This window comes from Salvelinus alpinus, chromosome 21, assembly GCF_045679555.1.
Source record: "Salvelinus alpinus chromosome 21, SLU_Salpinus.1, whole genome shotgun sequence".
Taxonomy (NCBI): domain Eukaryota; kingdom Metazoa; phylum Chordata; class Actinopteri; order Salmoniformes; family Salmonidae; genus Salvelinus; species Salvelinus alpinus.
The window spans coordinates 4438977-4461098 of NC_092106.1; the positions used below are offsets into that span (position 1 = coordinate 4438977).

Here is a 22122-nt window from a genome sequence, read left to right on the forward strand (position 1 = left end):
ACCTTGTAGAGTCCATGTTCTAAGGGCAAAAGGGGGAAGTTCCCACTCAGTGTATTTTGATTGGGTTTTAATCAGCGAATCATCATATTGTTCCTTACAGATTTATAAACATCGAAAGGTTAAGCCAAATGGAGAATTAGAGAGCAATTTGGGACTCTCTCTGCTGGGTGTTGTACATGGACGAGCTGAGTTTGTCGAAGTGATTTGGTGCAGAGGATGTGGTTGAGTGGTAGCGCATTCGACCCCAGACACTTGGGTTTGATCCCTGCGTACATCACTCTTACTGTCTCCTCCTCATCCATCTACCCCTGTTTCTAGAACTGTCAAAAAAAAGTAAAAAATTATTATAATAATAATAATAGTGATTTGATCCCTTTGAAAAGTAATAAATAAGTACTCGATTACCATTATTATTCATTACTACAGGACCTCAGAGATACGAACACGTCAGGAATGGTGGTCATTCAGAACACTGCAATGTCAAAAATCACATCAAACCACAATAGAAAATATTTAATACATGTCCCGGTTTGTTATTGACCGTTCCTTTGACCAGTCGGTCCGTACATTTTGAGGTTCAAATCTTTGAGGTTCTACTGTAGTCCAATTGGACAGGAGTGAGGCAAGCAGGACAGGGCTCACCTTAGGGCAGAGGAAAGCATAGGGCGTGGTGGAGGAGAAGTCAAATGGGCAGTAGAAGCCAGCAGCACACAGGCCACTTGGGGAGGCCAGGCCCTCAATGGAACAATAGTGTCCAGGGGGACAAGGGGAGCAGCTGTCTATGGATAACCCACCTGTTGGATAACAGTAACAAAAGACATTCACACTCTTACATTAGTTTAGCATTATTCGGATCACATCTTTGAATCAAGCCAATGTGCCGCCATGAGCCAGCGAGGATTCAGATCACTGTTGACTCCTGATAAATGCATGCCATTTAGCAGTAAAGCGCAACATGCCGATATCAGTAAAAACAAAAGTGTGTATCTCATTTGTAAGGGGCCTTTGTAGTTTACACAAAACCAATATGCAGTTATCAGGAGTCGACTGTACAAAATAAAAAATAAAAAACAGCACTAAGTAAGGCCAGGATTCAAATCAACGCAAATGAACAACATGCACACTGTGATTGACCTTTAAAGGGAATTCCCAGATGTTCTCCGAGATTGTGTCACCATGGATGTCAGCTCACGCATAAATCACCTTTAAAAGTCAATCGCAGTACACAGGTGGTTAATCTATGTTGGCTTGAATCCCAGCAAGAATCCTTATCACGTTGATGTATCTCTAAGTACCGGTGTGGTTTCGGATGCTGCCTGCAGGACACGGCAGTGGGGAGAGGGTCCCAGAAAGGCAATAGTGGCCCACAGGACAGGGCCCGTTCCTGGGAAAGATGGCTGAGCTCTGGGGAGCTGGACTAGGTGCTCCACGCTGGCAGAAGTAGCCCTCCTGGCACTGGCCTGGTAACAACAACCAAAACACAGAATCACACCTGCCTGTTTGCATTTATACTCTATCCAATCTGCTTCTCCTGCTTGGTTCCTTGCATAACATCTAGTCAATGGTCATCAGTGCAAGAAATTCATATTTAATATAAAGCAAGGCAACAGTAAACATGTCCCCCCCCCCCCCCCTCGGCTGGAGTGATGTAAAGCTGGACGCCATTGAAGTTTGGTGGGGGAGGAATAATGGCCTGGGGCTGTTTTTCATGATTCGGGGAAGGCACCTTCGTTCCAGTGAAGGGATATCTTAACGCTACAGCATACATTGACATTCTAGATGATTCTGAGCTTCCAACTTTGGTTGCAAAAGTTTGGGGAAGGGCCTTTCCTGTTTCAGCATGACAATGCCCCCGTGCACAAAGCGAGGTCCATACAGAAATGGTTTGTCGAGATTGGTGTGGAAGAACTTGACTGGCCTGCACAGAGCTCTAACCTCAACCCCATCGAACACCTTTGGGATGAATTGGAATGCAGACTGCGAGCCAGACCTAATCGCACAACATCAGTGCCCGACTTCACTAATGCTCTTTGTTGCTGAATGGAAGCAAGTCTCCGCAGCAATGTTCCAACATCTAGTGGAAAGCTTTCCCAGAAGAGTGGAGGCTGTTATAGCAGCAAAGGGGGACCAACTCCATATTAAAGCTTGTGATATTGGATGTTTGACAAGCAGCGTCCACATACTTTTGATCATGTAGTGACCCCAATTATTCAACAACAAAAAAACATTACCAACATGATTAATTGTCAACTGTATCTGTATGGATTTACAGTGCCAAAAGGTTCACCTTTTGTGAATGGACAGTTGAACCCTGCGCAGTATATACACGCTTACAAAAAAGGGTTCCAAAAGGGTTCAGCTGTCCCCATAGAGAACCCTTTTTGGTTCCAGGTAGAATCCTTTTAGGTTACAGCCAGAACCCTTTTGGGTTCCATGTAGAACACTATGTGGAAAGGGTTCTACCTGGAACCAAAAATAGTTATTCAAAGGGTTCTCCTATGGAGAAAGCCGAAGAACCCTTTTAGGTTCTAGAGAGCATCTATTTTTTTCTAAGAGTGTAGTACTGTTACTACAGATCTATTCTTTGCTTTTCTATTCTCTGACTACTAAACCTTGTGGTAGTGAGGAGCCGGGCAAGCTGCAGTAGAACCCAGAGGGGCAGGGCCTGCATGCAGAGGAGGAGGGGGCTCCTGTCTGTTCACTGATGGTCCCAACAGGACAAGGCAGGGGTAACACACACCGGGCAGGACAGAAATGACCTGGGTGGGAAAAGGAGAGAAGCGGAAAAAATGCCTGCTGTGAATAAGTGCATTCACTTACCGCATACTAGTGAATAACTCCCAATGAAGCGTGTTGTATATGATTTTAATTCTATTCAAATGTATTGAAATGCATTACTTCACATTAAGACGCCATTTCTACATTTCATTTGAGAAGTAATAGTTATATTACATTCTTTAATATTATGAATCGATTTTTTATAATCACCAGCAGGGCAGAGAGAGGGTTCTTGGGTAGCAGAGGAGGGACACATGGTGCCATTAGGGCAGGTGAGGCAGTGGGCGGCACCAGGGGCAGGACTGTAGGTGCCAGGCTCACAGGGTACCTCTGAAGCTGTGCCAACAGGACAGCGATGCCCTGTGGGGCACAGGTAACCATGGAGACCATCAGAGGGGTGGGCACTGGAGCTACCCCCTAGACACACATACCTAGATAAGGAGAGAAAGAGTCAACCACAAAATGTATAGTGTAGATATATACAAAATAGATGGGCAGGAAAAGCTTATCTCAATCTGTAACTCTCGATTGGCTGATTTGGAGTCTGTTTTGTTCATTTCTCTAACAGCAATGAGCACGAGAGGAACATAAATTCAGTGAGCATAACAACTGCATTTTCTGAGTCATTTCCTTTCCGCTGTTTCCAGGTCAGTTGAGATAGAGCGATAAACTGCCAGATCAACTAGATAAATTGTATCAGTTTAAGTTGCATTCTGCTCAGGCATTAGCTGAGGGCTCCTCATTAGGAGACGAGCAGCATGCGTTTCTATTACCCAGCGCTACACGGGGCGGCGTCCGCGGTCAGCGCAGGCCTGTCACAGAAGTGCCCAGGGGGGCAAGGCTGGCACTCTTCTACGCCCCTCAGTCCCAGGGAGCTGGAGAGAGAGCCCGGTGGGCACGGAAGAGGGTAGCCAGTGCCAGCTGGACAGTAGTGGCCACGGGAACACAGATTATTACTGGTAGAATTCTGCTGGAAAACAACACAACGAAGAAACATTAATTTCTTGTATACCGTTTGATTTTGATCAACTCCCCATCACAGGGTGGTAAAATGTCCCTTGTAGGGTACTTGGGTATGGCACACACAGAAAGAGTAAACACATCAAAACATGACCACTGTTGTTTGTGCCTCCTCATTCAATATTACTACAAAGGTACCTCGTATTCAGTAGCATTGGGTGTGATGGCACCCGGGGGACAGTGGTATCCTGCCTGGCAAGGCCCCGTCGTCTGGGAGAGCCCAGGGAGGGCACAGAACATCCCTGTGGACATACGAGAGTACGTCTCAAATGACACCCTATTCCCACATATAGCGCACTACGTTGGCTCTGGTCAAAAGAAGTGCACTAGATAGGGAAAAGATGATGTCATTTGAAACGCGAAAACCGGAATGTTGAAACCCTAGTCGGTGGTAATGTATATATCTGTGTAAGTCTCACCTGCAGGGCATGGTAGACAGTGGTCCGGGCTGGATGCTCCAGGCTTGCTCTGCACTGTGCCAGGGGGACAGGGGAACTTCACACCCACGGCCAACCCAGGAGGACAGTAGTGACCAAGAGGACAGACCAATGGATAGACCACCCCTTCTCCTGCTCCACACATGACATGAGAAACATGACACAGAATCCTGCTAATGTATGAAGTGGAAGGGTTGGTGAACTCTACCACAGAGTTGGGGTCAACTTGAACCAAAATTCTATGTCCAACAAGATATAGGAATTCAACTGGAATCACATGACCCCAAACCTGGTGGAAATACCACAATTTATAGGAATTATGGAATATATTAATTATCAAAATAATTTTGCTGACATGAAATAAATCATCAGATATAATGAAATGTTAAACGAATGACTGATCGTAAGGTTTTAAAATGACACTGACAATCCTGTTTGAAGTTGAAATCCAACAGCCTCACCCACCCTGACAGTAGTAGCCATCAGGACATGTGGTACAGTTGTTCTGGTGACTGTTGCCTGTCACTGAGCTGTGTGTCCCTGCAGGACAGGCCAGGGGGGTCCTAGTTCCTCCTGGACAGAAGTAACCTGCTGGACAGAGGGCCTCCTCAGGACTACTGGAGCCCCAGTCACAGAAGAAGCCAGGGGAACAAGCACCTACAAGGGTTTCCCACCATTAACATGAGGCCGAACATTGTTTAAGCAGTACAGACATAACTCGTTTTTTTACTTGGTAGAATGGTAATTACACAATGACAACCTATGAGTTACTTGTTTGATTCATTGGTATTCATTCAAACAAATGGACTTAATTTTAAATCGTGGAAAAATTTGAACCACCTCTGCTCGCCAACTAATGTATCTATTTACTACCGTTCAAAAGTTTGGGGTCACTTCGAAATGTCCTTGTTTTTGAAAGAAAAGCAAATTTTTTGTCCATTAAAATAACATCAAATTGATCAAAAATACAGTGTAGACATTGTTCATGTTGTTCTAATGGAATATCTACATAGGCGTACAGAGGCCCATTATCAGCAACCATCACTCCTGTATTCCAATGGCACGTTATGTTAGCTAATCAAAGTTTATTAAAGGCTAATTGATTCTTAGAAAATCCTTTTGCAATTATGTTAGCACAGTTGAAAACTGTTGTCCTGATTAAAGAAGCAATAAAACTGGCCTTCTTTAGACTAGTTGAGTATCTGGAGAATCAGCATTTGTGGGTTCGATTACGGGCTCAAAATGGCAAGAAACAAAGAACTTTCTTCTGAAACTCGTCAGTCTATTCTTGTTCTGAGAAATGAAGGCTATTCAATGCGAGAATTTCCAAGAAACTGAAGATATCGTATAATGCTGTGTACTACTCTATTCACAGAACAGCGCAAATTGGCCCTAACCAGAATAGAAAGAGGAGTGGGAGGCCCCGGTGCAGAACTGAGCAAGAGGACAAGTACATTAGAGTGTCTAGTATGAGAAACAGACGCCTCATAAGTCCTCAACTGGCAGCTTCATTAAACAGTACCGGCAAAACACCAATCTCAACGTCAACAGGGAAGAGGCTGGCCTGGGATGCTGGCCTTCTAGGCAGAGTTGCAAAGACAAAGCCATATCTCTGTCCAGTGTCTGTGTTCTTTGCCCATCTTAATATTTTATTGTCCAGTCTGAGATATGGCTTTTTTTCCCCCAACTCTGCCTAGAAGGCCAGCATCCTGGAGTCACCTCTTCACTGTTGACGTTGAGACTGGTGTTTTGCGTTTTCCATTAAAGAAATCTGCCGTTTCCAGCTACAACATTCATTTACAACGTTAACAATGTCTACACTGTATTTCTGATCAATTTGATGTTATTTTAATGGACAAAAAATGTTATTTTCTTTCAAAAACAAGGACATTTCTAAGTGACCCCAAACTTTTGAACGGTAGTGTATATATAAAAAATGTACACATAGCAGGTAACCATTTGTTCTTATCGTAACAACAACAACAAACATCTTAAGACAAATGCCCTATGTGTTCTACTCAGATTTGAGATACGTTGACTTACCATGGACTTAGGTCCAATTTTTGTTGACTTACTGTAAGTCCATGTTTTATTGACTTAAGTCCATGTTAAGTCTACTTACCTCAAGTCTGAGTATGGGCCTTCAGAGTGTAGAGATAGTAAGAGAGTTCCTCTGTACTGTACCTGCTCTGAATCCTAGTTGGCAGTATGCTCCAGGGGGGCAGGGTGACCCTGTCCTGTTGTCGGTGGGGTTGGGCACTGTGGCCCTGGTAACACAGAGGAACCCAGGAGCACAGGGTCCAGTGGGCTCAACCAGACCCTCTGATCCACAGAACTGGCCCGCCGGACAAACCAAGCACTCCCCTGTAACCGCAGTGGAACAAATGTGTGCATTGGCTCTGACACAAAATGCAATTTTATTTGTAAAAAAAAAAAAGGATTCATTCAAAACATCATTAATACAAAGGGTTATGGCTGATTACCATTTCAAATAAGGTAGATAATACATGTACGGCCAGGAGTTTTGTCTTGGCTGCTGCATTACCTGACCAAGAAAACCTCTGGGCCCTTTGGGCGCTTGTTATAGGCTAAAGCTAGGGCTAAGAGTCTTTCCTGGTAAGTTGTTGGCTGTGACGAAAAACTCCTGGCCATACATAAACATCTACCTTGTTTGGTCTGGAAAAACTCCTGTCCCTAACTATAGTATATTATTTCTCACCAGGGGATGTGAGACCCAGAGTAGGGCTGTAGGTGCCTTTGGGGCAGGGGTAGAGTTGGCTGAATGAGCGCTCTCTGGGGCAGACATAGCCAGCTGGGCAGGGCAGAGGGGTGATGGGGCCACTGGTGCTGCCAGTTGTGTTGGTGGTCACGCAGTGAGAGCCAGGGGGACAGGGCTTACACTCCCTCTGGCCCTCCAAGTCCTGGAACCAACCTACAATGTCACCAACAACGTCAAATACTGTATGCAGTTTGGTTTTTGTGAACAGATGAGATACAATGTATGGACATTTCACAGAGAAATCTTTACATCCGACTGTCATTATTTGCCGATCAAAAAGGATAAGTTCAGTATTTTACAACTGCATGTCAGATGGTTCCTTATCCTGAAAGTAGTCTATGAGCCAGGAGACACAGATTCCTTAAACAGCCACGACAAACTAATCGTAGCAGTAGAGTGATGGGACATCCGTACAATTTCAAAAATGTCATCAGCTCACATCTCTCTGAAGATCATTACGTTACCATCAGGACATGGCTTGCAGTCATCTCTCTTCTTCCCTCCGGTGTTATTGTGATGGGTGCCAGCAGGACAGGATGCAGGCACACTGGTCCCACTCTCACAGTAGTGGCCTGGGTTGCAAACACCTCCAAATACACCTGACATCGGGGCAGCACTCTGGGACCCTTCCAAACAGTAGAAACCTACAAATATATGGTAACACTTCCATTGAAAACTTCATAACATATGCAGACCACCATAGTCCCTGTTCCCAAGAGCACTACGGTAACCTGCCTAAATGACTACAGACCCGTAGCACTCACGTCCGTAGCCATGAAGTGCTTTGAAGGCTGGTAAAGGCTCACATTAACACCATTATCCCAGAAACCCTAGACCCACTCCAATTTGCATACCGCTCAAACAGATCCACAGATGATGCAATCTCTATTGCACTCGACACTGCCCTTTCCCAGCTGGACAAAAGCAACACCTACGTGAGAATGCTACTCATTGACAACAGCTCAGCGTTCAACACCATAGTGCCCTCAAAGCTCATCACTAAGCTAAGGATCCTGGGACTCAACACCTCCCTCTTCCACTGGATCCTGGACTTCCTGACGGGCCGCCCCCAGGTGGTGAGGGTAGGAAGCAACACACCTGCCACGCTGATCCTCAACACTGGAGCCCCTCAGGGGTGCGTGCTCAGTCCCCTCCTGTACTCCTTGTTCACCCACTACTGCATGGCCAGGCACGACTCCAACACCATCATTAAGTTTGCAGACGACACAACAGTGGTAGGCCTGATCACCAACAACGATGAGACAGCCTATAGGGAGGAGGTCAGAGACCTGGCCGAGTGGTGCCAGAAAAACAATCTATCCCTCAACGTAATCAAGACAGAGGAGATGATTGTGGACTACAGGCAAAGGAGGACCGAGCACGCCCCCATTCTCATCGATGGGGCTGTAGAGGAGCAGGTTGAGAGCTTCAAGTTCCTTGGTGTCCACATCACCAACAAACTAACATGGTCCAAACACACCAAGACAGTCGTGAAGAGGGCATGAGAAAACCTATTCCCCCTCAGGAGATTGAAAAGATTTGGCCTGGGTCCTCAGATCCTCAAAAGGTTCTACAGCTGCAACATTGAGAGCATCCTGACTGGCTGCATCACTGCCTGGTATGGCAACTGCTCGGCCTCCGACCGCAAGGCCCTACAGAGGGTAGTGCGTATCGTCCAGTACAATACTGGGGCTAAGCTGCCTGCCATCCAGGACCTCTACACCAGGTGGTATCAGAGGAAGGCCCTAAAAATTGTCAAAGACCCCAGCTGGCCCAGTTATAGACTGTTCTCTCTGCTACCGCATGGCAAGCGGTACTGGAGCATCAAAAGGCTTCTCAACAGCTTTTACCCCCAAGCCATAAGAATCCTGAACAGGTGATCAAATGTCTATTTGCATTGCGTGTATGTGTGTCCCCCACCGCCAACCCCCTCTTTTACGCTGCTGCTACTCTTTGTTTATCATCTATGCATAGTCACTTTAACTATAACTACATGCGCATATTACATCAATTAGCCCGACTAACCGTTGCCCCCGCACATTGACTCTATATCGGTACCATCTGAATAAAGCCTCGCTACTGTTATTTTCACTGTCATTTTACTATTTTTTTATTTTATTTCTTTACATATCTATTGTTTACCTAATACCTATTTTTACTTAAAAATTGCACTGTTGGTTAGGGCTTGTAAGTAAGCATTTCACTGTAAGGTCTACTACACCTGTTGTATTTGGCACACGTGACAAATAAACTTTGATTTGATTTCACATGCATAATGCATTCATACATACATATTCAATTCATAAGCACTGCATAAGCAGTTGAATGTGTTATGAGGTCCGACCTTATGTAGGTGCCTTTCACACTGAACATGTCATATCAAACTTTATCTGTCACAGGCGCCGAATACAACAAGTGTAGACCTTACCGTGAAATGCTTACTTACAAGCCCTTAACCAACAGTGCAGTTCAAGAGGAGTTAAGAAAATATTTACCAAATAAACTAAAGTAAAAAATAATAAAAAGTAACATAATAAAGTAACATAATAAAATATTTTTTTTAAAGTTTCAATATCAAGCATTGGATACAGTCAGCAACACAATAAAGTCCTTCAAGTGGAATAATAGATTGAAAATGGAAAAATAATACTGTAGTGACCATAACCCATCACTTAGCGATCTCGTCAATGGGTTCGGGCGTCTTGGCATGATGGTTAAGGTGTTGGAGTGACAGTTGCTGGACCCAGGTTCGTGTCCCGGCCGGTGCAACCCTTCAAAAACGCTACTTTGGTGTCAGAAGTGGGATGGTGCCCATGAGGCCATCAGAGAGGCATGTACCCGTGAGAGACTTGGTATGGAGAAGTGTGGGAACACGCTCTTCTGAAGGGGGTAATGTAGCGACCTTAACCCAACACCTAGTGAACTCGTCAATAGGTTCGGACCTCTTGGCGTAACAATTACAAGGTTTGAGTCCCAGGCGGGGCTTCCCCCCCCAATTCGCTACAATACTAATACTTAATTCTAAGTAAGTGTTAATCTCTCACCTGGCAGACAGGCTCCAGTGACTGCTTTAAGGCCTGGCTCTGCACAGTAGAACCCTGCAACACATCTACGACACTGGGAGGGCTCCGTTAGTCCACTTTGCTCACTGCGAGAAAATATACGCCCTGAACATTAACTAACAAGGCTACAGATCTACCATCATGGAACTAACTACATTGGCAGGTGGGTACACATTGTTACGGGAATATTTAGAACTGTTATACACTATATGTATATTATAAAACATGTTTTAGTGACAATAATATTGGAAGATCAAGATGTAACACAAAATGTAAATATGAAACATACTCTGACAATATCTTAATAGCTGCCTTTATTTTGTATAGATATCACACACAGTGGGTACCTGAATGTGCCTTTAGGGCAGGGCGATGGTACGGAGCTCCCAACAGGACAGTAGAATCCAGGAGGACATGGAGCTCCTGTGATGTTGTCTGAGGGGGAGGGTTGAGAGGCGGCCCCAAAACACACAAACCCTGCACTGCACGGACCACTGGGGGAAATTCTCCCTTCAAAGAAAGATATTCAGAAAAACAATGTAAAATAACATGATTATGAACTAAAATGAACTGTTAGTGTTATATACTGTATCTAGCATCATCCCTGCATGTGCTCCAGCCTAACTGCTATGATATTGTATGGCATGACAACGGACGATAGAAGAGTTGGCTAGAGCACATACAGTTTGGGTACCAAATGATAGCCTGCTATACCCTGCACTAATGGAACCCTATTCCCTATGGGCCCTGGTCAAAAGTAGTGCACTACATTGGGAATAGGGTGCCATTTGGGATGCAGCCTAGGGACGCAATATGGGATGAGGCTAATATATACCTGTTCCTTCACAGTACATCCCCGGTTCACACAAAGAGCATTCCGATACGTCAGCCAATCCTGATAAGTTTCCATAGGTCCCGGATGGACAAGGATGCTTATTGGCTGTTCCACGTGGACAATAGAATCCTCTTCCGCAGGGAACCAAGTGTGTCCTTCCTGGATTCAGGGTGGATGAAATCAATCAATTAATCAACTTGATTTTATAAAGCTCTTTTTTCAAAGAGCAAGTTCAACATTTATTCAAAGTTTATTCACCACGTACAGAGTACATGCTCTTCTTAGAAAGTAGATTGTCAGGTTTTCCATTTACTTTGAAACTTTGAACTTTAAAGGCGAAAGAAACGCACACCTATTTAAGCGAGATGCTGGCTAGCGGAGTGGAACACTTGAAAAAATAAAGGAGAGCCGCACACCGTAGGAGCTCAGATGCAAAAATGTAATGTTCAACGTTTCAACACACAAGCTGTCTTCATCAGGGTATAATCACCTGGCACCTACTACCACACCCCGTTAAAAAGGCACTTAAATATTTTGTCTTGCCTATTCACCGTTTAAAGTGGCACACATACAGTGGCTTGCGAAAGTATTCACCCCCTTGGCATTGTTCCTATTTTCTTGCCTTACAACCTGGACTTAAAATTGATTTTTGGGGGGATTGTATCATTTGATTTACACAACATGCCTACCACTTTGAAGATGCAAAATATGTTTTATTGCGAAACAAACTAGAAATACGACAAAAAATACTGAAAACTTGAGCGTGCATAACTATTCACCACGCTCAAAGTCAATACTTTGTAGAGCCACCTTTTGCAGCAATTGCCGCTGCAAGTCTCTTGGGCTATGTCTCTATAAGCTTGGCACATCTAGCCACTGGGATTTTTGCCCATTCTTCAAGGCAAAACTGCTCCAGCTCCTTCAAGTTGGATGGGTTCCGCTGGTGTACAGCAATCTTTAAGTCATACCACAGATTCTCATTTGATTGACAAGGCCATTCCAAGACATTTAAATGTTTCCCTTAAACCACTCGAGTGTTGCTCCCTGACCAAAACATCCCCACAGCATGATGCTGCCACCACCATGCTTCACTGTGGGGATGGTATTCTCGGGGTGATGAGAGGTGTTGGGTTTGCGCCAGACATAGCGTTTTCCTTGATGGCCAAAAAGCTCAATTTTAGTCTCATCTGACCAGAGTAGCTTCTTCCATATGTTTTGGGAGTCTCCCACATGGCTTTTGGCAAATACCAAACGTGTTGGCATTTTTTTTTTTTAAGTAATGGCTTTTTTCTAGCCACTCTTCCGTAAAGCCAAGCTCTGTGGAGTGTACGGCTTAAAGTGGTCCTATGGACAGATACTCATCTTGGGTCTCTTTGTTGCCTCTCTGATTAATGCCCTCCTTGCCTGGTCCGTGAGTTTTGGTGGGCAGCCCTCTCTTGGCAGGTTTGTTGTGGTGCCATATTCTTTCCATTTTTAATAATGGATTTAATGGTGCTCCGTTGGATGTTCAAAGTTTCTAATATTTTTTTATCACCAACAACTTTGTCCCTGACCAACTTCATGGTGCCGCTTGCTTGGTGGTGCTCCTTGCTTAGTGGTGTTGCAGACTCTGGGGCCTTTCAGAACACGTGTATATATACTGAGATCATGTGACAGATCATGTGACACTTAGATTGCACACAGGTGGACTTTATTTAACAAATTATGTGACTTCCGAAGGTAATTGGTTGCACCAGATCTTATTTAGGGGCTTCATAGCAAAGGGGGTGAATACATATACACCACTTTTCCGTAAAAAAAATTTGTTTTTTGAGACAAGTAATTGTTTTCATTTCACTTCACCAATTTGGACTATTTTGTGTATGTCCATTACATGAAATCCAAATAAAAATCTATTTAAATTACAGGTTGTAATGCAAAAAAGGAAAAATGCCAAGGGGGATGAATACTTTTGCAAGGCACTGTACACAATCTATGTATCAATTGTCTCAAGGCTTAAAAATATTTTTTTAACCTGTCTCCTCCCCTTCATCTACACTGATTGAAGTTGATTTAGCAAGTGACATCAATAAGGGATCATAGCTTCCACCTGGATTCACCTGATCAGTCCATGTCATGGAAAGAGCAGGTGTTCATAATGCACTCAGTGTATATTACCCATATAAAAAAATGATTCATGACTTATTTTACATTTCAGTCATTTAGCACTCTCTTATGCAGAGAGACTTACAGTTAGTGCATTCACCTTAAGGTAGCTAGAGACAACCACATATCACAGTCATATTAAGTCAACATTTATCCTCAATAAAGCAACTATCAGCAAAGTCAGCAAAGCTAGTGAGAACAGACAAGTGCAATAAAAAAGTTTTCAGATGTTTCAGGAAAATGGGCAGGGACTCAGCTGTCCTGACATGGTCTTGAAAGAGATGTGAGTTTCAACTAGGAGCCAGATTGCAGGCTGATGTGGGAGAACATGGGAAAGTGAAACACGAGGCGGGCTGAGGCATTCTGGAAGAGTTTCAGGGGTTTGATGGCACAAGCGGTGAGCCCAGCCAGCAGAGAGTTGCAGAGAGTCCAAACAGGAGATGACAAGTGTGTGGAATAAAACCGGAGGGAAAAGTATCTCAATCGTCGATAAAATGACTAAAACCAAATCGAAACTGTGTAGAAATAGAAATGATGATGGACCTACATTTATAGTCTTGATGGATTATATTTAAATGTAACATGTTTCAAGTTCAACTGTAGTTTGTTTTGTATCCTGTGTAGTGAATGATTACTGTGAGTATTAATGGAGTTTAGGCCATGAAACTGTGTGTATGCTAATTTAGAAACCATGACCTAATCAGAGAAGAAGAAATTGCCTAGTATCAGACAGCAGGGTCAGGCCCAGAACAGAAGATGGACGAGGTGGGATTCTGGCTAAACAAAGAGGATAATGGACATTCCACAGGGGAGCCAGAGGGATACTCATTGGGGTCATAAAATGTATAGCTGGGGAGGTGACGTCTACAGTCGTGACCAAAAGTTTTGAGAATGACACAAATATACATTTTCACAAAGTCTGCTGCCTCAGTTTGTAGGATGGCAATTTGCATATACTCCAGAATGTTATGAAGAGTGATCAGATGAATTGCAATTAGTTGCAAAGTCCCTCTTTGCCATGCAAATTAACTGAATCCCCCCCCCCAAAAAAAAAACATTTCCACTGCATTTCAGCCCTGCCACAAAAGGACCAGCTGACATCATGTCAGTGATTCTCTCGTTAACACAGGTGTGAGTGTTGACGAGGACAAGGCTGGAGATCACTCTGTCATTCTGATTGAGTTCGAATAACAGACTGGAAGCTTCAAAAGGAAGGTGGTGCTTGGAATCATTGTTCTTCCTCTGTCAACCATGGTTACCTGCAAGGAAACACGTGCCGCCATCATTGCTTTGCACAAAAAGGGCTTCACAGGCAAAGGTATTGCTGCCAGTAAGATTGCACCTAAATCAACCATTTATCGGATCATCAAGAACTTCAAGGAGAGCGGTTCAATTGTTGTGAAGAAGGCTTCAGGGCGCCCAAGAAACTCCAGCAAGCGCCAGGACCGTCTCCTAAAGTTGATTCAGCTGCGGGATCGGGGCACCACCAGTACAGAGCTTGCTCAGGAATGGCAGCAGGCAGGTGTGAGTGCATCTGCACACACAGTGAGGCGAAGACTTTTGGAGGATGGCCTAGTGTCAAGAAGGGCAGCAAAGAAGCCACTTCTCTCCAGGAAAAACATCAGGGACAGACTGACATTCTGCAAAAGGTAAAGGGATTGGACTGCTGAGTACTGGGCTAAAGTAATTTTCTCTGATGAATCCCCTTTCCGATTGTTTGGGGCATCCTGAAAAAAGCTTGTCTGGAAAAGACAAGGTGAGCGCTACCATCAGTCCTGTGTCATGCCAACAGTAAAGCATCCTGAAACCATTCATGTGTGGGGTTGCTTCTCAACCAAGGGAGTGGGCTCACTCACAATTTTGCCTAAGAACACAGCCACGAATAAAGAATGGTACCAACACATCCTCCGAGAGCAACTACTCCCAACCATCCAGGAACAGTTTGGTGATGAACAATGCCTTTTCCAGCATGATGGAGCACCTTGCCATAAGGCAAAAGTGAAAACTAAGTGGATCGGGGAACAAAACATCGATATTTTGGTTCCATGGCCAGGAAACTCCCCAGACCTTAATCCCATTGGCAATCGTAACCAAAGCACATCATTTTTTGATGTATTTGTTAGCAAAAAGAGAAATAAATACAAAGTCCTTTGAATAAAGATATTTTCAATATACAAACTGCTGATGGATCACCTGCTATGAATATAAAGTTTTGATTGCTTACATATGTATTTTGTTTATGGGAGGTTTATCTTCATGTAAAACAGCGATTTGGGAGAATAAAGAGGTTTTAGCTGTATAGGTTTAACAGTAAATTGCTCATTCATTTTATTTGATAATTTCATAAATGTTTCTTTGTCACTTATTTGTGTGTGTGTGTGTGATTATCTATGATGTCATGGGTCTATCTTGTTATTTTATCAAGACATCAATAAAAAATGCATTAAAAAAAAAAATGAATAGATATACCTGCTTACCTTCTTCAAGACAGTAGAAGCCAGAAGGACACACCTCACATCGGTGCTGACCCTCACTAGGCTGGTAGCTGCCTGGGGAACAGGCTCTCTCTCTCACGCTACCCTGAAAGACCAGCAACACACACATTTGTAATATGACACATAATACATACTATGATATGAGTACGATTTAAGTTGCCACTGTTATCTGTGGAATAAGATTATCCAAGAAGCAGTGTATTTGACATGCATTCTAGGTGGTGCGCTAGTACAGTATGGATATAGTAAACTAGCCATACTTATCACTGCACAAGCCCCTAGGACATTTGCACTAACCTCCATGCAGAAATGACCAACTCCACACACATGTCGCGACGGTCTATCAGTGCTCTGTCCCCCAGGACAGTAGTAGCCAGCAGCACACAGACCGCTGGGCTCGACCAAGCCTATCTGATCGCAGTAATAACCAGGGGGGCAACGCTGGCAATCGTCCACTGTGGACCCGCCTGATCGACCTAACAACACACAGTGGCACAGATCAGTTGGTCAGCATCAGACAATCACATCAGACTGACATGACATTTTCTGAGCGTCATAGAACATTGATTATATAGGATTTTAATTGCCCCATTCCAAAACACAGATGAAATTGTGACCAAGCTCTCTGTCATAGTAGCCATGGGGAGAATGTTTTTAAATGAACTACGTTTTCATATTCCACGGCACCAGTAAATAGCTAGCAGGGTGACAGCCAGTGGCGTACGTAAGGACATCAGGGTCACATTCAGTAGGCACGAAGTTCTATCTGAATTTGTTCAATAAGAAACGCTCGATAGCAGGGTGTGTGAGGACATCAGCATCGACAACAACGACAGAGTGACGTGACTCTTCAACACTGATGAGGATTAGTACAAAACTTCCTGATAGCGTTTGCAACTTATTTTTTTAAAAACGGTGGCCTATCCTCTAATCTTTCACAGTATCCCGACCTATAGGATCCTTGCAGGATATTCAAACATCTCAAAATATCCTGAAATGATCGTCATAGTCAACATTTTAACCAGTTTTAACCATTAACAGTAAAGCAACAGTGTTGTTGTAGCCTGGTCCCAGATTTGTATTTGTTGGCTATACAGCACAAACAGATTTCGGACCAGGCTAGTGTTTCTGTTTCTTACCCTTCAGGGATCCAGGAGGGCAAGGTAGAGGGAGAGGTGTGCCCTGGGGGCAGTAGTGTCCAGGGGGGCAGAGTGAGGCGTGAGGGGTCGTGGAACCCCTGGAGCAGAAATAGCCTGGGTTACAGAGGCCACTGGGGGCTTCCAGACCAGTCTGACCACAGTAGAAGCCAGTGTCACAGGGCTGAGGGTAGGCCGATCCTACAGGACAGTAGAAACCTATAGGAAAGTCATACACATATTGTGGTTGATGCTATACATTGGTAGTGGATGAGGTGAGTTTAAACCCGTACAATGTAAAGCACTTTGAAAACCTGGAAAAATAATATATTAATCCAGTCTACAAGAAAACACACTTTAATACAACACTGTTAAAAAAAAAGGCTGACTATCTACTAAATAAAAAGCTATCTGTTTTTATGTTGCACGGTTTTTAAGTCTATTGGCATAAATAGAAGCAACCGTTTGAGTACAATGGGTCACATAGCGGGCAATGCATACCTTTGGGACACACATCGCCTTTGAAGTTAGCACATTTATAAAGTGGGCTCCTGGGATGAGGTGTAGAGTCGGCCAAGGCCTGACCTGACCATGGCCTAGTTACGACATCCATCCAGCTCCCATCGCCATCTAAAAACGAACATGACGCAATAAACATGTGTTGAGGCTACAACCTCCAACTGTAACTCATTTGCATTCACCTCCAAGCGCTACAGTCCATCATTTCAGAACAACCCAGAACCAAGTCTTGCGTGTGTGCTGGCCAGCTATTCAACAGTCTATTAGTAGAGTCTATAGAGTCCATGACATTGGTTTCACCTGTCGGAAGTGGATAGTCGACCAGCAAAATAAAAACTTTATTTAGGCATAGCGGTCTAAATTAATTCATGGTTAAGGTCAGGTTTGTGAATGAGGGTTAGGTTAAATAGTTTGTAACTCAAACCGTATGATCTGTCCAGATGTTTTTGTGAGAGAAAGAGCTCAGAAGATCCTCACTCATCTCACAAAAAAACGACCGCTCCCAGCCATTGCACTGAGTCTCTAGCTTAAACACGCAGACTTCAATTGATCAAAAGTATTACAGTGAGGTACTTAATTGTTACCCAGAAACTATTTGATATTGACATAAAAACGTCTGCATTGGGCCTTTAACATTGGGTTCGCGTACCGGCCGTCTGCCACCATTTATTTTCTGATGGTCAAATATACACTGCCTTACCTGTATCTATACTGTTAGGTGAGCAGGAGGTGTTGTGTAACCAGGAACAAAGGTCTTGATTGGTAGGATGGACCTTTATCATGCCACAAAGGCAGCTGAGCTGGGAGGAGTTAGCCTGGGGTGTAGCACTGTCTGCACCTCCACTACAGTAGAAACCAGGGGAGCAAGGACCTACGGTATAGAGGAGTGTGGCATTGACGTGAACATAAAACGAGGTACAAACTTTATATAAAACATGAAATGACAAATGTGCAAATGAGCCTAATTGTATGATATGTGACCACAGGTTTTTCTTCCTGGTCACATGACCAAATGCCGGAGGCCCTGGTTTGACGGAAACCATTTACCGTTTAAGAACGAAACGGAAGCAAACAGAGCAAACGGAACAGGGAGGGACATTGATCAATTTGTCCAATAGAAACTCTTGTTTGCTTATTCAGTTTGAAGTAAACGGTTTCTGTTGTAAAACGTTTTGCAACAGAATCTGCGTAATGATTACACTCCTGGTGACCTGACCAGGAAAAACTCCAGGCACTAGTTTCATTTAGTCATTAGTTGATATGAGAGAGGCAATGTTGAGAGTTTTTCCACACCTGTGAATTGTGAGGAGCCTGGGTTGAGGCAGTATCTTCCTGGGGGACAAGGGTAGCAGCGGGAGGGGGATGGAGCACCCCTCTCTGGAAGGTAGCTACCCACAGGACAGGGCCTGGGCGACCCACTACCCTCTGGGCAGTAGTGTCCTAGAGGGCAGACATCCCCAAAGGTCTGGGAGACTGGATCAGGAATAGTAGCTCCACGGGAACAGAAGTGGCCTTTCAGACGTACAGGAGGAAAGACAATGAACAGCTCGTCAATAAAAACAGAAACCAAGATTTCCGTCACCTAAGGCAGTGGTATTCAAAGTCAGGGTCACGATGGTGGAACCGCAGTGGGGTCGCCAAAATTAAAAAAATTCAGAGAACAGATTATTGTATGAGGCAATATGCAAATGTTTTTGGAGAAAGATGTATTCATTGGTTTGTTTTCATTTTGATTAGATTGTGTCATTAGATTTGGGGTGGGGTCACAATAAATTCTTGAGTCCCCCAAGCACATGGGCAATGCCTGAAATAATATCTTATTAAGATGTTATTCATATGTTATTCCTGTATAGTGTGTCTAACCTGGAGAGCATGGGCAGTCTGAAATTGCATGATATTAAAACGTTATTAAAACATTATCCTGTGTTGACCTGGAGAGCAGGGTCCCGAGGGAGATGTGAGAGCACTGCTGCTGCAGTAGAGCCCGGGAGGGCATGGAGAACACTCCCTCGGAGATGCTCTCCCCTCAGCCTGACTCACACTGCCAGCTGGGCACGGTGCTGGGACAGAGGTTCCCTCCACACAGTAATAACCTGGAACAGAAAAGTAAAGAGTGAAGATGGCTGGAATAGAATGTTCTTTATTATCAATAATTTATTTTTATTTTTACCAAAGACATATAAGCTATGCTAAATGGATGACAAATGTCATGTAGTGTGGAATCCTAGCCTGGTCCAGATGAGTATGCCAACACTGTGACAATGACCCTAAGACAGGACAAACAGATCTGAGACCAGGCTATCTGAACGGGCTAGCTGGGCTAGCTAAAAAGGGTGGATTTCCAAGTTAGGATTTAGGCCGAATAGCATCGAAAATAAGACTTTTCATGTGTTAGAAAAGTGTCCTTGAATCATACAGGCATACATGGTAGGCACCTGGTGGGCAGGTCTTGCATGTAGACTGACCAGTCAAAGACTGATAGGTGCCAGGGGCACAGATGACAGGCTTGGCACTTCCATACGGGCACGAGTGACCAGATGGGCACTGACATTCTAAACACAGGCAACAAAACAGGAAACAGAAGCAAACGTTATAAATATTCAATTAGATGTCATGGCAACGCTATTGGATTATTTAGCCCCTGCTGGGAGACCCTGTGGACTGCAGGGAGAAGTGGGTGTAATGACTGTGGCAGCATGGAGGAGTTGCATCATACTATTTATGGAGGCTATTTATGAACCTTGCTGATGAGGAAATGAATCCAATGACATCGAGAGTGTTCATGCACATTCAATTTGACACAGAAAATAGACAAATGAAAAAGAAAGTTACACACACATCTGTTCTTGAGCGTGAAACTTTCTTTTTCATTTGTATCGTTCATTTTCCATTAATCAGCACCTCAACAAAGGAGGAAATAGACAAAAAAATAACACTTTTGGCTAGCACAGAGCCATTCTGTATGTGCAGCAGCCAACTTTTCTTTTGTTAATTGTCATACCATACAAACAATGAGTGGACATTATCCCCATTTATCTACAGTGATTCACCCATCCCTGGCTTTCTCCTTCTCTCCCTGGCTGATGAGTAATATGAGAAGAATGAGAATGAGACCAAACAATCAAGTTTGCAGATGACACAAAGTGCTTTACAATTACCCTGCTCAGTCCCCAAAGAGCAGGCAAAGCAAAAGCACAGTGGCAAAGTATAAACAACAACAAAAAAGGAAGGAACCTAGGGAGGAACCAGGCCATTCTCTTCCCGGCTGTACCCGGTTTACCTGGTTGATGCCCTGATACGGCGCCTACTGGACAGAACCAACCCTGGGGACAGCGGAGGTCTGTGGTGGTCTGCCCCCACACAGGGCAGTAGAATCCAGACGGACAAGCCTCACAGTCTGCCTCTGATTGACCACCATATCCACCTAGAAAGGTGCCTGGAGTAGAGGAAATAGAGGGAGGGTTAATCTCGGTTAATTTGGGAGTCAAATATTGCGTCATCTGTCCACGAGAGGGGGGAAACGCTCCAGTATATCTCGTAATTGCGTCTAATTTGATTATCGTTCCACAGAAAGACCATCCTTTTACCAACGAGTGACATAATGTAGCCTGCCAAGAGGCTGTCTTGTATCTGACAACTTGGAGCACTAAATGAACAGTTTATTCAATCTAGCGACAGTTGTAGACACTTAACATAAATCATGCTGCCAAACAACGAGAAGATCTATTTTTGGTCTAGCATTGTCTAATCTTGTTAAAGGACCACATCACGTGTTATCGAAAGTGGCACACACACACACACACACACACACACACACACACACACACACACACACACACACACACACACACACACACACAAAATAGAAATAGCATAACATTGCCACATCGATCACGAGTGACAGTGCCCGATTACATTTTCTAATGAGCTGCCTTAATGACAGCTTTATTGTTACACCTATTAGGTTCTATTGCCCTTGGAACTTGTCTGAGTGCATTATAATATAGTGTACCTGGGGGGCAGGGTATTGGCTGAGCTGTCCCAATCGGACAGTAGTGGCCTCCTGGACACAGGTCTCCATTGATCTGTTCCAAGACCTCTCCATCACGAGGAGGATATACAGAAGTTGCATTTCCTGTAACAGGGACAACATATGTTATGTCATTATCATTAGTGGGGCCTGGAGTTTTACCTGACCCCATGACCTGTCAAAGAAATAGCCAGGGTGCTAGATCTAGTCTATTACTTCAGACCAGAGTTTTTCCTGGTTAGGTCCCACATAGTCAGGAAAAACTGTCAGGAAAAACTGTTTTCAAACCTCTCCTTGGGGACCCACAGACATTTCACCATTTTGTTGGAGCCTTGAACAAGAATACCCGATTCAAGTACTTGTTGCGTTATTACTTGTTGCATTATGATTTGGCACGGGGGTTCTGGATCCTATTGGGCAGTAGAACCCAGCGCTGCAGGGACCAGATGGGGAGGCAAGGCCAAAGCCTGCACAGTACTGCCCAGGCACACAGGGCTGGCACGCAGCCACAGATACTGCCCCTGCACAGCAAACACACCAGAACACATAGAGTTCATTTCCATAGTAATATTATATATTACATTTATTAATTGTCATAATTTTCATATAATTCATATAATTCAGGCCTTCCATTCGGTCATATGTAATCAATATGAATGTGTTAATTTTATATGAAAGATAATGACAAACCTATAATTTATAAGGGCCATATACAGCAACCGCGCTTACATAAATGTGATACAAACAGTAGAGGATATAGAAAAAAAAGATCTTCATATTGAAATGTCCCCAGTTGAAATGTCACCTTCTAAGGAGCTGAAAGTGCCAGGCGGGCAGAGAAACATGTGACTGGTACCCAGTGGGCAGTAGGACCCAGCGATGCATT

The 22122-nt window shown here is 44.0% G+C and overlaps 1 protein-coding gene and 1 long non-coding RNA gene across 2 annotated transcripts in view; both read right to left on the bottom strand.

The window, feature by feature from the left end:
• Window positions 1-18073, bottom strand: part of LOC139547482 (zonadhesin-like) — a 51316-nt gene extending 33243 nt beyond the window's left edge. The window contains exons 1-19 of the mRNA XM_071356366.1: window positions 17907-18073; window positions 17189-17317; window positions 16691-16906; window positions 15849-16027; window positions 15534-15636; window positions 10912-11070; window positions 10424-10586; window positions 10059-10162; window positions 7479-7658; window positions 6955-7167; window positions 6420-6599; window positions 4701-4892; window positions 4218-4367; window positions 3937-4040; window positions 3552-3748; window positions 2989-3209; window positions 2613-2759; window positions 1296-1460; window positions 643-794 (exon numbers count right to left, since the gene is read on the bottom strand). Of these exons, the coding sequence (XP_071212467.1) occupies window positions 643-794; window positions 1296-1460; window positions 2613-2759; window positions 2989-3209; window positions 3552-3748; window positions 3937-4040; window positions 4218-4367; window positions 4701-4892; window positions 6420-6599; window positions 6955-7167; window positions 7479-7658; window positions 10059-10162; window positions 10424-10586; window positions 10912-11070; window positions 15534-15636; window positions 15849-16027; window positions 16691-16906; window positions 17189-17317; window positions 17907-17988 (3036 nt within the window). The 5' untranslated portion in view covers window positions 17989-18073. The remainder of the gene's footprint in view (window positions 1-642; window positions 795-1295; window positions 1461-2612; window positions 2760-2988; window positions 3210-3551; window positions 3749-3936; window positions 4041-4217; window positions 4368-4700; window positions 4893-6419; window positions 6600-6954; window positions 7168-7478; window positions 7659-10058; window positions 10163-10423; window positions 10587-10911; window positions 11071-15533; window positions 15637-15848; window positions 16028-16690; window positions 16907-17188; window positions 17318-17906) is intronic.
• A 438-nt stretch (window positions 18074-18511) lies between these two features.
• On the bottom strand, window positions 18512-20618 carry LOC139547615 (uncharacterized). Its single transcript, XR_011669562.1, has 4 exons — window positions 20487-20618; window positions 19642-19758; window positions 19138-19299; window positions 18512-18718 (listed from the first exon to the last, which is right to left on the bottom strand). It is a non-coding gene; the product is annotated as an uncharacterized lncRNA (long non-coding RNA).
• Between the last annotated feature and the right edge of the window lie 1504 nt (window positions 20619-22122).